General features: G+C 42.5%; 1 protein-coding gene across 1 annotated transcript in view; it reads left to right on the plus strand.

Annotated features, from left to right (window-relative positions):
* The window catches only part of ankrd11 (ankyrin repeat domain 11), a 103,589-nt gene that overhangs the window by 75,195 nt on the left and 14,456 nt on the right, over window positions 1–13,938 (plus strand). The window contains exons 3-5 of the mRNA XM_069657868.1: window positions 1,536–1,681; window positions 5,393–5,525; window positions 13,265–13,438. Of these exons, the coding sequence (XP_069513969.1) occupies window positions 1,595–1,681; window positions 5,393–5,525; window positions 13,265–13,438 (394 nt within the window). The 5' untranslated portion in view covers window positions 1,536–1,594. The remainder of the gene's footprint in view (window positions 1–1,535; window positions 1,682–5,392; window positions 5,526–13,264; window positions 13,439–13,938) is intronic.

Genomic DNA, 13,938 nt, shown 5'->3' on the forward strand with positions numbered 1-13,938 from the left:
AAAAGGGGAGCAGTACATCCTCTGTAGCTCTGTGCCGCTCTGGTTGGCTGGCTGACTGTCTTGACTTGACTGACTTGACTGGAAGGATATAAATAGCAGGCTTTGAATAGGATAACTGCAGAGGGAAGGGAAGGGAAGGAAAGGAAAGGAGGATGGTGGGGGGGAGGGGAGATGGAAGTGGCGCCAGAGAAGATAGAGAGTGCCAGTGTCTCGGAGTTAAGAAAAAGAAATGATGCCATGGTCTCATCTGTCCACTCAGTCAGTCAGTCACAGGGATGATCATACTTGGACGCACTAAGAAGATAAAGTGCATTATGGAGGAGAGAATTGAGGGACGGCATGTATGATTAATTCATGGCCCTGTGAAGCAGAAGGCCTCTCTCTCCATGAAGGAAGGCAGTGCATAGAGATGCACATACTGTTGTTGTTTACTGGCATGCAATTCAAAGTGGACATTGTAAACACAAAAATCGCTTTAAACTATCCATAACTGTCTTTCCTATAAGTTCATGATCACTCATATTAGGTAGATTTCTAGTTGTTGTTGTAAGACGGCTTCTTGAAGCAACTGTGAGGAACTTTTATTTTGTTTGTCGGTTTTGGCGACCCCTGTGGAAGAAGCAATACCTCTTATTTCTTTGCTGATCCTTGTACAAAAGTTAAGTCTCGTCCTACCTACCTTTTACTGTCTAGCGTGCTCCTTACTGTAAGATTTTGCCTTGTAAAAAATGAAAACAAAGGCTCTAACAGCAGTGCTGTAAACTGCCTCATCAGACACCGACCCATTGGCAGCAGTTACAGGCGTTAATAGTAACTATATAGAAATAGTCCATAGGCTTCCTGATGGTTTTATCTGCCTCTGTAGGTCAAATAGAGCCATCAGTATTAATTCCAGTCTGTTTCATAACCAGTTAAAATCCCACAGTAGATCTAACCGACTATGGAAGGGATGCCAGGAATTAGGACAGACTAAAGCCAATATCAACAAGAAACGGCTAGCCAAGGTGGTACTGGTATGTAACTGTTAAGATTTTTGTCGAGACGTGCTAGTCACGTTCCTGAAGACATTCCTCAGCTGTTCCCAGCGCTCTCAGTATCCCACAATATTAGGGTTATGCAATGTCTCACATGGTCTCTGCTGTTGTCATTCCCAAACTGCAGGATGAGACTGTTTTTGTTGTAGTTTGGTTGATGTGAACGTGCACCTCTGTTGTTTTGAGAGATCGTAGCTCTTTTTGGCTGAGCTTACCCAGCATGTTTCGAGGTATTTGGACAGACCTTGCTTGCTCTTTGGGTTCAGCCTGGAGGACGGATAAGCTCTCTTGCTGGCCACAGCTGCAACCCAGCCTGCTGTCCTCCCTCTCACCTCCTCCTCCTCCTACAGAGAAGGGGTGTTATGCTTGAAAATAGAGTGCTTGATGTACCGCTAATGGCTGTATTGTCTGGCAATGTGTAAATGTGTTTTCAAAGAAACGTAGTGGCCAGTTGCTAACCTCCCCCCCACCATCTCTTTTTTTCTCTCTTCTTTGTTCCAGACGGTTGATGACGATGCAATGGCAGCGTGAATGAAGCTTGGCGTGGGGAGAGCTGAACGATGCCCAAAGGTGGGGGTTCTAAAACCCCCCAGCTGGACCACTTCCCACTCAACACCGACATGGTGGAAAAGCAGGGTGGGAAGAAGGTAAGACTGAAAAACCTAGAAACACACACTGTGTCCAATTACTCGTGTTTGTAAACAGTATGTAATCCCTGTTTCAATCACTGTTTGTCCTTAAAACCTGTCTCTAAACTCCTACATCTCATCAGCTATTATAAAACACTGGAAAGCCCTACAGCCAGTAAGAGTGTTAGCAAAAACAAATAATAACAGGGTTTTTTGGGATGTTGGAAAGATTATCCTTCAATTAGAATGCCTGGGAATGTCTGTCCCTCCACCAGGCAGTATCTGCCCCCCTCAGTGTCCTTCCACTGCTCTGCTTGATCCTGCTCTCCGACCTGTCTGTGGAGGAGCCTTGTGTTTTAAAAGTGCTCTCGTGTCTGTGATGTCATGTTTCTTACTGTGGTGATGTTTTGTATGGAAGGCTTGAGTTTCTGCCTCTGTGCAATATTTTTGGGTTACCACAACTAGAAATCTGGCTGTAAGAAGGCGGGTAGGTCAGAGAACCCTGCCAGTGAGGCTAACCCGTCACCAAACATGCCTCAGTCTGAAAAGAAAACCAAACTTCTAATTTGTGAGGCCTGACAGCTGTTTATGGTGATATTACCTGGCACCTAAAGTAAGGTAACTGATGCTACTTCAGAAACTCTAAATTATCTGCATTAAAATTAAAAAACATTTTCATTCATATTTCTCAGATGTGCTTGTTAATAAAATGGTTTGAGTTATACAAATATTTGGTTAATAGTTTGAATTCTTCACTGCAAGTGACCTGTGCAGCAGCCCAGCTAAGCCCCATGTGCTCTTTTATACCCCTTTCCCACCTAAATTTAGCATGTTGATGCAGGTTTTTCCGTCCCGGGAAGACCCGCTAATAAATGCAGAGTGTCTCTTTTCTCTGAGATGGCAAGGAGTCGTAGAAGTTACAGACGGAGCATAGCATTGCGCTGGAAAGAGGACGTAGATTAGCGTTTCGACGCAGGTTTTGTGTTCCCATCAGTGCCGATCGGAGCCGAGCTGATAATTACCCGGGTGTACTGCAGAGTCATTTGACCCAGACCCGATTGTAACCTTTCCCACTAAACAAAAAAGCTGGGTGTTAGCAGGTGTTAGCATTTTTTTTGACTAGTGGGAAAGCGACTTTTCAAATGTACCATTTACAGCAAACTTGGTACCAAGAACAAGAACTTTCTGTTATATACTCTTTACAGGATCTATGTATTTAAACTCATGCTTGTAACATGTTAACCTTTTCACTAATGATGACCTGAACCCAAATTTACACTTATTAAAACTTAGTTATATCACTTACTATTCCCCAACTGTACCAGGACCACTGTAATGCACATTTACATAACTGACTGTTGCGTAATGGATTGTTGGATACTCGTGTTTGTACTCTTGAAATTCAGGCAAAGAAGGCTGAACTTCTAAGCCACACTCAAAGCCGCCCTGTTGGCCTGTTAAGACGTAAACAGTCTTGAAATGCAAGCCGTGAGGGTAGCATCCCCTTAATTTGACACAGGCACAGTCATGTTGTTTGCAGCGGAACAAAGTGTTGGGCGCATCTTGATGATGTCATGGTGTGTGCCAACTGTTAAGCTACCAGCAGCAGCACCAAGAGGCGGAGAGAGGAGAGGTACAGCTTATGCAGGCATGGATTTACAGCCCTCTGCAAAGGATTGCATCAGACTCTGGCATGGAGGAAGGGAGGGAGGGAATGAAGCGCACAGGGGTGGGTGGAAAACCGAGCGAGACGAAAAGAGCAGGCATTGCTAGGAGACCATCAAACAGGCTGTCTTATGGGGGCAGATCTAAGGAAAATCTAGAGCTGTCAAAGCTTTCCGAAAATTTAATTCAGCAAAAAAATAGAAAATACACCAATGCAATATAGCTAATTACTTTCTCGCACCCCAGTTTCCTTACTACTACATGTACTGTAGCGTTTGCACTGGCCAGATGTGTGCTTAACGCTTTTGCATGATAGTGTGATCTCTTGAAAAGCTTTTGTGTAGCTGAGCAGAGACGCAGACACAGAGAGGAAGGGAGGGAGAGGGAGAGGGAGAGAGAGAGATCAGCTAACTGTAGCCGACAGTGTTTGTCTCTACTGTACCATGACATCATAGTCCTATGACTGGGGCAGGGCAGGGGGAGGAGTTCAGAGAGTCGACACATAATGGAAAACCTGCCCCGAGGATAGAGAGAGATGAGAAGGGGACAGAAGGTGGGACAGGGAAATGAAGTGAAAAGAAGCGAGCGTGTGTACATTATATCTGACCTGCTCCTGCATCTCCAATATGGGGACCTTCTGCTCATAAAGCATATTGACGAAAAACGTCCTGACCTTACACCACACACGGTATTCTACAATCCATTGTCATGAACTGATTCAACACAGATTGTGCAATGAAAAGAGTGCATTGAATATGTGTTTATCCTGTGGTGAAGGGAATAATGCAAAGTGTCTGTTTTTGTGATAAAGATGCTTTAAATTTCTTGGTGCCTAGAATTCCTGCTTTTTTGTCCTACATGGTTGCTCATATTTGGACGCATAACTGTTTTTGTTCCTTAACTCCTGGCATTTGTAATGCTGCCATAATGTATACAAAGTATGGATTTTACTAATGCATTATTTTATTAAAGGCCACAGATACTGCTCTAGTCCTTTTGCTATTTTCTTCTCAGTAATTGTTTCTCTGTTTACACATTTTAATGTAAACCTTTATCTTAATTTTGCAGTATATTAAGAAGGAATGAAGCCTTTTAAATATGTTTGATTGAAATAGCTTTGAATTAGGAAAGTATGGCTGGTATTAAAGCTTTGCTGTGGCCGTTACCTCTAATGCAGTGTAGTGCCTTGCAATGCTTTGTTTATCTATATTTGTTGCTAGTTTTTGTTATTAGTTGGGTGGGTCTGCCTGCTAGGTTCCCCATTTTGTTGTTCATGGAAACTCCTTGCTGTTTTGTTTTGTTTTGTTTTTCTTTCTTCCCTAACCTCAAAAACATTTCATAGAAACAGTGAACTACTTAATAAGTACATTTTTCTTTTTTTACTTTCCGTGTGAATTGAATGCCTTGAATGTTGGGTTGTTGGTCTGACAAAATAAGCATTTTAAAGAAATCACTCTGAGCTGTTGAAACTTTGGATCAATCGGTCGATCATCTAATAAAACCATGTATTAATAAATTAATATATTGACGAAAATATTGAAACACTACAACAGTTTATTATAAATTCCAGAAATGATTTATCTTTTCAGCTCTCACTTTTGTAACGCTGCTTCTCAGGATAAGCAAGTCAATATCAAACAGCAAACAACAAAGAAAGCCGTTAAGCTAACACATAAGTATTTACATCTGTTGATAGCAGACGCACTTTGGGCTTGTGATTGTTTCCAGCAGCTGTAGACCACAGAGCCGAGCCGGCGTCAGCTTAGCCTCCTCTCCCTGCTCCTGGCTCCCTGTGCTGTGGCTGAGGAGCCAGGAATCTAGGAGGAAACTCCATGGAAAAGTTTTACTTTGCAAAGCCCATAATAGCTAAAAAGAGACAGAGCTGAGAAAAGCACCAGCTGTATGAGGAGGCTGCAGGGTCCACAGCTAGCTCCTACTTGTCTCTTGTCTATCTTTATTGGTTTCTGTCCTTCATACTTTCTGCTTTTAAAAAAGTAGCTGTTTTACTTCTAAACCATGTCTCTTAAAGGTATCCTCCTCATATGATTCTTCTCTTTTTAACAGGATAAAGTGTTGTCAAACAAGACTCCCAAATTGGATCGCAGTGATGGGGTCAAGGAGATGAAAGAAAAGGCCTCCAAAAGGAAGCTGCCCTTCACTGCTGGAGCTAATGGAGACCAGAAAGATTCTGACTCAGGTAAGAGACTATTGGGATTCATTTGCTCAATATGTTTTGACATCTCCCCCTCCTGTTGACTTTGAAGTGGGAATCAAAGAGGAATAGGAGTCGTTACATCACATCCTCTCAAGCTTGCAGGAAGTAGTAAGGCGGGCTCTGTAAAAGGGGGGTTGGGCTTTGTGTTGTGAATGTGCTCCCTGTGCTAGCTTCGACTTAGCTGTGTGTCTGTGGCAGAACCGAGGGATTTTTCTTCTACGATCGCAGTATGAAAGGAGACGAGGACCACACAAAACCATGATCCCATTAAGTGGGAATTTGTGTAACATACAGGCCTGACCAGGTCTGGCTTTGGTAAGGCTCCAGCTTTGTGTTTTCTTTAATTAGGGAGAGAAGGACTGCTGCTCATGCTTGTTTGACTTTGGGCTTTAAGGGTTCAGGATTTAGTTTGTTGATAATGCTCCAACTCAGAGGCTTTGGTAGCTGCCCTCATCAGCAGCGCTGAGTTGCTACTTTGATTTATGTCCTGTGATTTCTTTTTAAAAGAGAGTGGGTAGCTTAAGGTTTGCATGTTGCTGCAGATGACTATTGTGGTTTGAGGGCATGTCAAGTAGGATTGGTCATGTATTTTGTAGACACTTGAGATTGTGTGTAATTACAGGGTAGCGGAAGGTAACTGAGTGGAATGTTTGATTGAGAAGCTCTCACTTGTTTTGTCCTTACACTTTTGTGTTTTGATTGACACTCTTAATTCCCTGCAGTGTGTGTGTGTGTCACAGCCTCTGTGTGCTTATATGAATGTTGTATGTTACAAGATTATTTAGTGCACAGGTTTGTAATCATGGTCCAGGGACTAAAGGTTCTGTGAGGGCCTTCTAGGAGCTCCCCATAAATATATTTTCCCTATAATTCATCTATAAGTAACATAATAACTGCATATATTCATATTTTGATCATGAGTTTAATAGTTTTACTGTAAGAAAACAGCTAATCACAAAACTTCTGTCAAATGTGGGACTCTGAGTCAAAATGTAAGCAAATAGGTGTCAGATGTTTTGGACTAATTTGTCTCAGTTTAGGGATATTTGACATTAAAATGTTGGACAGCCATTGATTCCTGTAACTTCGAGAACAATCCACGCTTGTTGCATTTTCTTGTATTCTTATAAGCTGGTTTCACAGTAGTTACCTGATTGCTTTCTGATGTTGCTTCTAGTCGCTTCTCGGCCCCAACCCCCCTCAGTAAGCAGAGGTGTGAACTCTCATCTGAATAGCTGGACAGTCTCTCTATTAGTATGCTAATGGCTTGATCTGCTTTTGGGTTGTGCTACTTTGTCCTTCAGCCCTTCACTCTCTGCTTTAACTCTCTGCAACTTACTGCCTCTTAAGACTTTCTCTTGTGCAATTACACAATCACACTTTATACAGTCAAGTTGCTCGTGTCTGTCTGCCTTCTAGTACTAGAAAAGTCTGCTGAATTATGCGGTCTTCGCGGTGGCTGGCCTGATAGTTTCATCAGAGTTTGAGAAATATTTACTCTGCAGATTGCCTGTGCGAGGTGTCACTCAGGGCTTATGTGTCTGCATACATTTTCTCAACTGTATATGAGTTGTTGCTGCATATCTCTTTTATAGTCTGACTTTGTTGGTTGGCCTTTCATGTTCTGACCCTGCTGGGTCAGTGTCTAGCCACTCTGCAAAATTTTACACCTCTAACACATCACAGCCCCCACCTCCCTACTCCCCCCTACCCACTACGATGCCTCCATTCGTCTGTGGTTTGAGCTGATGGAGATTAGCAGTGAATGTGGGGTATGATATTGTTATTTTCTCCCACTTAGTAAACTTAGAAAAACATTGATGTTCATTATACCCGTGTTTTGTTGCTTGGTGGTAATTCAAGTAAACATATAGGGAAATAATGTTGAAAGCTTAAAGCTGGGGATATACCCTGCACTTCTTTATGACAGAAGCTACATCAAAAATAGACTATGAGCGTATGTTAAGCGGAGCATAGCAGAGAGCCGCTTCTAGGACGCTTCTAAAATGTGCTGCAGCGCATCTGCTGGAATAACAAGCATTAACCAGAGTGCCCGCGATGAGCTCCGGCGGCCGCATCGCAGACTGAAAGCGACACACCCATGCCCCGTGGAATTCAGCTTTAAGTCTGCTTTAAGTGTGGTTAAATTTAGACCCCAAAAAGACTGTTTTATGATATCAGCTGATTCTGAGTCTGCATGGTTATATTTTAGACTGCAGATTGGCTTATAGGGTAGAAATATCGAATCAAGTGATTGTCTTGGTGAAAGCATTGTTTTAAGACACCACATGTGGTGTAGCTAATAAATCCTTTTCATTAAGTTTCCCTCACATTTGGCTTTTTTTGGTTCCCTCATTAGATGCCTCTGTTGTGTTTGTCTGTGTGATCTGGTGCTGGAAATTGTCTTCTAAAAAAACCCACATTTATCTGAAATTAACTGAATTTATAAACTGTAATTTGAGCTTCGACTGACTTTAAATATATTTCACAGCATTACCCATCTCTGTAATTGCAGACAAGGCTCTGCAGTAATGTTGTTTACATAGAATACTATCAACTCAGCCTCTAAGTTGTCTGATTGGTGTTTACAAACATGTCAAGAGCCTATAAGTGAGCAATAGTAGGGAAAGTACTCGCTGTAGGCCCGTGAACAGCACACTGCAGATCGTTCAAGTTGAAGTTAATCAAAGCCCTCCAAACTTCAGTGCGCATCCCTCCCTTCGCAGAATTGCCAAGCCTCCCTTGACCTCCTCCTGAAGAGTGCTAGACAGCAGCATTCCTCCTTCCTGAGGTCATCCTCCTTCCGCTCCTCTCTCCTCTTCCTCACCACCACTACCCGCAACAGCAGCAGCAGCAGCAGCAGTCAGACTTCAGGGATCTTATCAGATTAGGACTACGCCCACGCAGACAGGGATAATTCTGAAAATGCTGCTTACGAGTGAAAACAACTAGAATTTCAGGTTGATTTTCTGAAGAACTATACTCTCACTATAGCACCAAAACAAATTCCCCTCCTTTCTGTGGCAAAGATTGAGATTGTGAAATACAGCTCATCTTATGAGCACTTAGATACACTCAGCTTGATTGCTTCATTCTTTCTCTTAATGCTGATCAGCTAAACAAACAATGTAGCTGTCGTTGTTGACATCTTCTAGTGTTGTAACTACTTGATGAATCTAATCTAACTCTTGGCATACTGTTTATCCATACATGTAAAGATGTGCAGCTTTTACATGTTTAAAATGCAGCGCACATGTCACTGTCTATCAGCTTAGTCGGGTTAGTCGAGCTCAATGGGCAGAGCTACGTGCCAAACTGTGTGCCTTTTGTTGGTTTTGTGCCTCTTCAGTGTCTGTGGAAACACGTTATTTAATTTGTTCATTACCGGTAAATGACGATCCAGGTACGAGACAAAATCAGACTTTGAAGCGAGTCCTTCCTCCACACAGCTCTCGGGTAGCTTATCACTGCAGAGTTGGACCTTTATAAAGTTATAACAAATGCTATAAAGTCGCCGTGAATGTGTGACTATACTTGTGAATACAGGATTTAAGCATACAATCAAAGTGCTCCAGCTCCAGCTCTGCTACAATGTACCAAAAAGTGTTCATTTCAGTTAATTGTGTCTGCCCTGCATTAAAAAGCTGCAGTTCAGGAATGATTAAAAGGCCCAGATACATACAGAAACTATCAATTTTGTGTACCGTCGCTGGGTGATTCATCGGATTCTACAGTATTTTCAATTGCAATTTTGGCTTTTGTTAATCATAAAAACTAGATTCAGCTCCAGCTTCATATTTTAAGACATATAAATTGCTCTGCTTGAAATAATAAATTGTGTCTGATATGTTTTTTTCTGCAAAATACGTTTAATTCCTCCCTCCTTATCACTCATTAAAAATTCCTGAGTCTGCATAGTCTCCACCCACTATGTACTACGTCTCCCCTTTCGTAAAAATTACAGCTGAAAACAAAACAAGTCTCTGCCATCGTTCAGCAGCAACTTGTTGAAAGTTAGCTAGCTTGAAATGTAGTAATTAGTAGCAGTAATGTTAACGTTGGTCAGTAGTGAGTTTGCAAAAATTACGATGACGGTTACAGCTGACTCGTGCATCGCTGAAGTGGCTACCATAGGTTGCAAATAATTATATGCATAGCGTCACCCCGCCCCGGCTCCTCAGGTTTGTGACGTCTCAAACCTGCCAGTCTGAAAACGCGTTGTTCAGCCTGTCCTTGGTACACTGCAGTTTAAAAGCAGACAGGCCCAGCCATGGTGATGACTGCTTATGTTGTCCCTGATGTGTTGTAGCACATTAAGAACACCACATGGAGATGTTTACAAGGATGAAGACTTGATTTTCGCTGAAGCGTGTCTTTAAATATTATTGTGCCAGTTCCTAATTATGCTCTCTTTGTGTCTTGTATTGTCTTACCCTGTGAAAGTGGTGTTCTTACTTCCCACCATATAAAAGGATACAGACAGTTGCTAGCAAGCAGACAGACTAAACCTTCTTTGTAATAAATATAAATAATAGTGATGTCAGTGTGGACCAAAATAGTCCTGTTTTTGATATTCAGGCAGCCAACTCACTTGGCCTGAGTATCCTATAGTAGAAAGTCATACTGTGTACTCTGGAAGTCATTTTTCTTAACAGTGCTTTCTGGTGAGTAAACAGTTTTAATGTACAGACAGCCAAAAGTTATTGGCCTAAAAAATTAAGCCATCTTGCAGTTGAAGTGGTTTTGTATCTTTCGATTTGAATTTAATCATACAGAGCTCAAGAGTCACTTCGTCCTTTTTGCAGCCTTGTAGGGTATTAATTGTAATTGCAGCAATGCCTTTGCCACTGGGTCAGTTGTGTGAAACAGTAATGATGGTCAGATTCGTGAACTTTGAATGAATTTGTGGGCTCAGCCGTGTAGAGTGAGTTGCAAAAGGAGCCAGTGGTTTGCACAGATCTTCAGCCCACTCATCTTTCCCTCCTGGCAGGTTATAACACACAGAGAGCCGTCTTTCTGTCAGAAGCCGAGCACTCAGTGCAGAGCAGATTAAAACAACATGCAACAAACGTGCCTGTTAGACAGAGAGGACAGGCTTATCAGGGCACACCCCACTATGTTCACACTGTATATTTATGAGTCTCTCCTGTGCAATACAAAGCCCTGACAAAACATCCTGTTGGCCACTTCCTGCCTCTTCTCCCTTCACTTCCTGTTTATGCAACTTTTATTAGTCCCTCAGCAGAACATTGCTTCACTCTAACGTGCTACGGTCAAACGTACCTGGTCAGGCTGGTTGGAGTGGTTTGTCCTGTTGAGGAGGCTGTCGGGCTAACTGAACCAGACAGTCTTTGTTTTGGCGTTAGCTGACACTGTAGTATTGTGTGCCTGCCATATCAGAACTCTAGCTCTATTATAAGCAGGCATTTATGTTTGATGTGGTCCCCTCCCCTGGCTCAGGTACGCAGTCTATTCATGGGTGACCATGCCTAGCTAGCTTGCTTGCTTGCTTTTTTTACTCTCCTTATTCTCTTATCTTGTTAGTCAAGTTTCAGGCAGTAAGCAGGGTAAGGTTTCAACATGGTCTGTAAGCTGAGTGATATCATTTTACTGAGACACATAAAGGCCCGAGCAGTGTTCCCTAAATAAACACGATCTAACAGAAATACACACTATATGAGCCGGCACGATGCGCTGTGCAATTCTCTGTTCGTTTTGTGTGACTCAGTAATCCACGTGTGTGTTTTTGGTTCTTGCGATGATGAATAATTGCAGGCATACATTAACCACAGTCATGTTTAATGATGCTGTTTTTACTGTTTTTATTTATATCTCTCCCTTAATTCTCAGGCTGATTAAGGAAGCAGAATCATATCCCTCTATCCTTTGTAAACATGTGGAAAGCATTAGCTGCTTCCCACAACATCTTGTCAAATTAAAGTCACAGATTTTGCAGAGGCAGCTGTTGCTGGGTTGAAAAAATGGGTCATTTTTGCCAAGTTGGTAAAGCTTAAAATTTGTCAATTTCAATCATTCAATCACAATCGCTTTAGTTGCTTCAAGTGCCCGTCCTATATTTGAGTTTGTGCTACCTGGAGTCTAATCAATGGCAGAAATGAGCGGATCTTGCTTCCACTTCTGAATCTTGTTTTGGAGCCGTGTCTGTTGTCGAGCAGCAGCCACTCTGCATGTGTGCTTTGGTGTAATAACTGCCTTCCTGGTTCTCAATCTTGTAAACGTAGCCTGGAAAAGCTAGCGTAGCACTTTCTCTGTTCTGCTGCTCAAAAAACATGTTTGGACTGCGTCTGTGGTTCCTGCTGTTAAAGTCCCAGCAGAAGGAATGTGTCTAAATGGCAAATGCTTTGGAGAACGTGAGAGTGTATCAAAGAGGGGTGGGGGAACATTAACTGTAAGTGTTCACAGATGTTAGTGAAAGTTAATCAGCTCTGTACTTGTGACTGGAAAATTCTTTTCCTGGAAACACTTTGGCCACCGGAAGCCCAATCCGGCATTCTTCCTTCTTCCCTTATTTACTCTCCGTGTTTGCGGCCTTGAACAATGCAGCCAGTATTGGAATGTGAAAGTCCCCCAGAAATCAGGCTCCAACACATCGACTGCTCTGCTGCACTCTCTGTACATGCACATTTAAAGTTTCTATTTCTCTCCTTGTGGTAGGAGCCTGTGTTGTTGGTAGCGTTTTCTAGCTGTGGGCTGTGGTAGTCGTTCCCCCTCAGTGATGTGATGAAGTGTTACAGTAGCGCTACCCTCCGTGAGGGTCATCAGATGGTATGTTGCCACTGAAAATAATTGCTGGGTGTGTCTTTGTGGAGCAGCTGCTTTTGTCCAGTAGCACTGTGTCTCCAGTCGGCCTGGCAGGCAGGCAGGCAGGCATGTGGTGACCTTGGCAGGGCCATGTTGAATTGAAATGTAAACCAACTATTTCGTAATAACTGTGGTTTTGCCAAGTCACACCCTCTTCCCCCTCTCCTCCATTCTGGCTGATTGGCCTGGAGACAGACAGACATAAACACACTGCTTATTGGCCCCTCCTTTCTAAAGGGGCAGCTGGTTAATGACACAAAAGTCAGGCCCTGCTATACCGTCAAACCTCCCACATACACAGTATGCAGATGTAGAGACTAGGTAGGGGTTCAGTTTAGAGTCATGGAACCGAAACTAGCTGACGTTTTATTGTGGAAAGTCTAAACAAGAGGACAACGTGTGAAATAACAAGAATGTTATTTTGTTAAAGCACTGCAAATTCTATACTTTGCTTTATTGTTATTTGGACAATGTAAACAGAAACTAGTAAGAATACCACTTCTAAAAGCTGTTGTTATTGTTACTAATGAGTCCTTGTGTTGAGATATTTTCAATATGCTTTTCAAAATTGTCATAACAGTGAAATAATAGTGAGGTACAGGGCACAATGATGAAGGTCTTAGTTTAGATAAGACATTTAAGAAGTGAACAATGATCTGTTTTTATGGAATAATGTGACAAAAATGATGGAAAGAAATTAATAATTTCACATTAATATTGAATGTCTTTCATTGGTATCACAGAAGTAACACCCCTGTTACTCTCCCCTTCTACAAGGTTCGCTAAATTAGATTTGTTTGTATGTGCGTGCATGTATGTATAGTTAAGTGCATGCATACGTGTGTCATTAAAAAGGCAAGAAGGTTAACTTTGCTCGTCTCCTCTCACTGTCGTTACAGAGAAACCAGGTCCAGAGCGGAAGCGCATTAAAAAGGAGCCCACCAACACCCGGAAGGCGGGCTTGCCGTTTGGAATGGGGATGCCAGGGATCCGGGCTGGGTACCCCCTCTCTGAGCGGCAGCAGGTGGCCTTGCTCATGCAAATGACAGCTGAGGAGTCCGTCAACAGTCCAGGTGCGTGCTTATCATGGAGGCCACGTCCTCTGTGGACGGGTGGCGGACAAGGAAAGCGCGATGGGATAGAGCTTTTAAATGTAGACTGTGTGTGGGATGTGGGCTAACAGAGAGAGCGGCTGAGGCACGGGGTTGATTGTTATTGTTTATTTCCTGGAGGTTAAATATTTGTTTGATGTTTTTTGTCTCGTCTCTACTCTGACTTTGGACAGGACCAGTTGTTACATTTAAATCTGTTTATACCGGTTTATCAGTTCTGATTACAGCTGCAGGTATCGAACACTGTGAATCAGACAGTTGTTGTTTTGTCTTGGCAGAAGTAAAACACACATCTTTGTTTGTCTACAGTAGGGGAATTATTTTTCTTTAATAACATGGGACCGCAAAGGAAATGAAACAATCTCTCCTGTAGGTATTGCGTTATTCTGGAAGTAATAGTGCAATCTAAGCATCTGAGGCAAACGAATCAGACATCCAAATGCAAAAGGCCTGCAAGCATT

This window comes from Semicossyphus pulcher, unplaced genomic scaffold (assembly GCF_022749685.1).
Source record: "Semicossyphus pulcher isolate SPU_LCO1_2020_fin unplaced genomic scaffold, fSemPul1.0.p SCAF_1, whole genome shotgun sequence".
NCBI classification, from domain to species: Eukaryota; Metazoa; Chordata; class Actinopteri; order Labriformes; family Labridae; genus Semicossyphus; species Semicossyphus pulcher.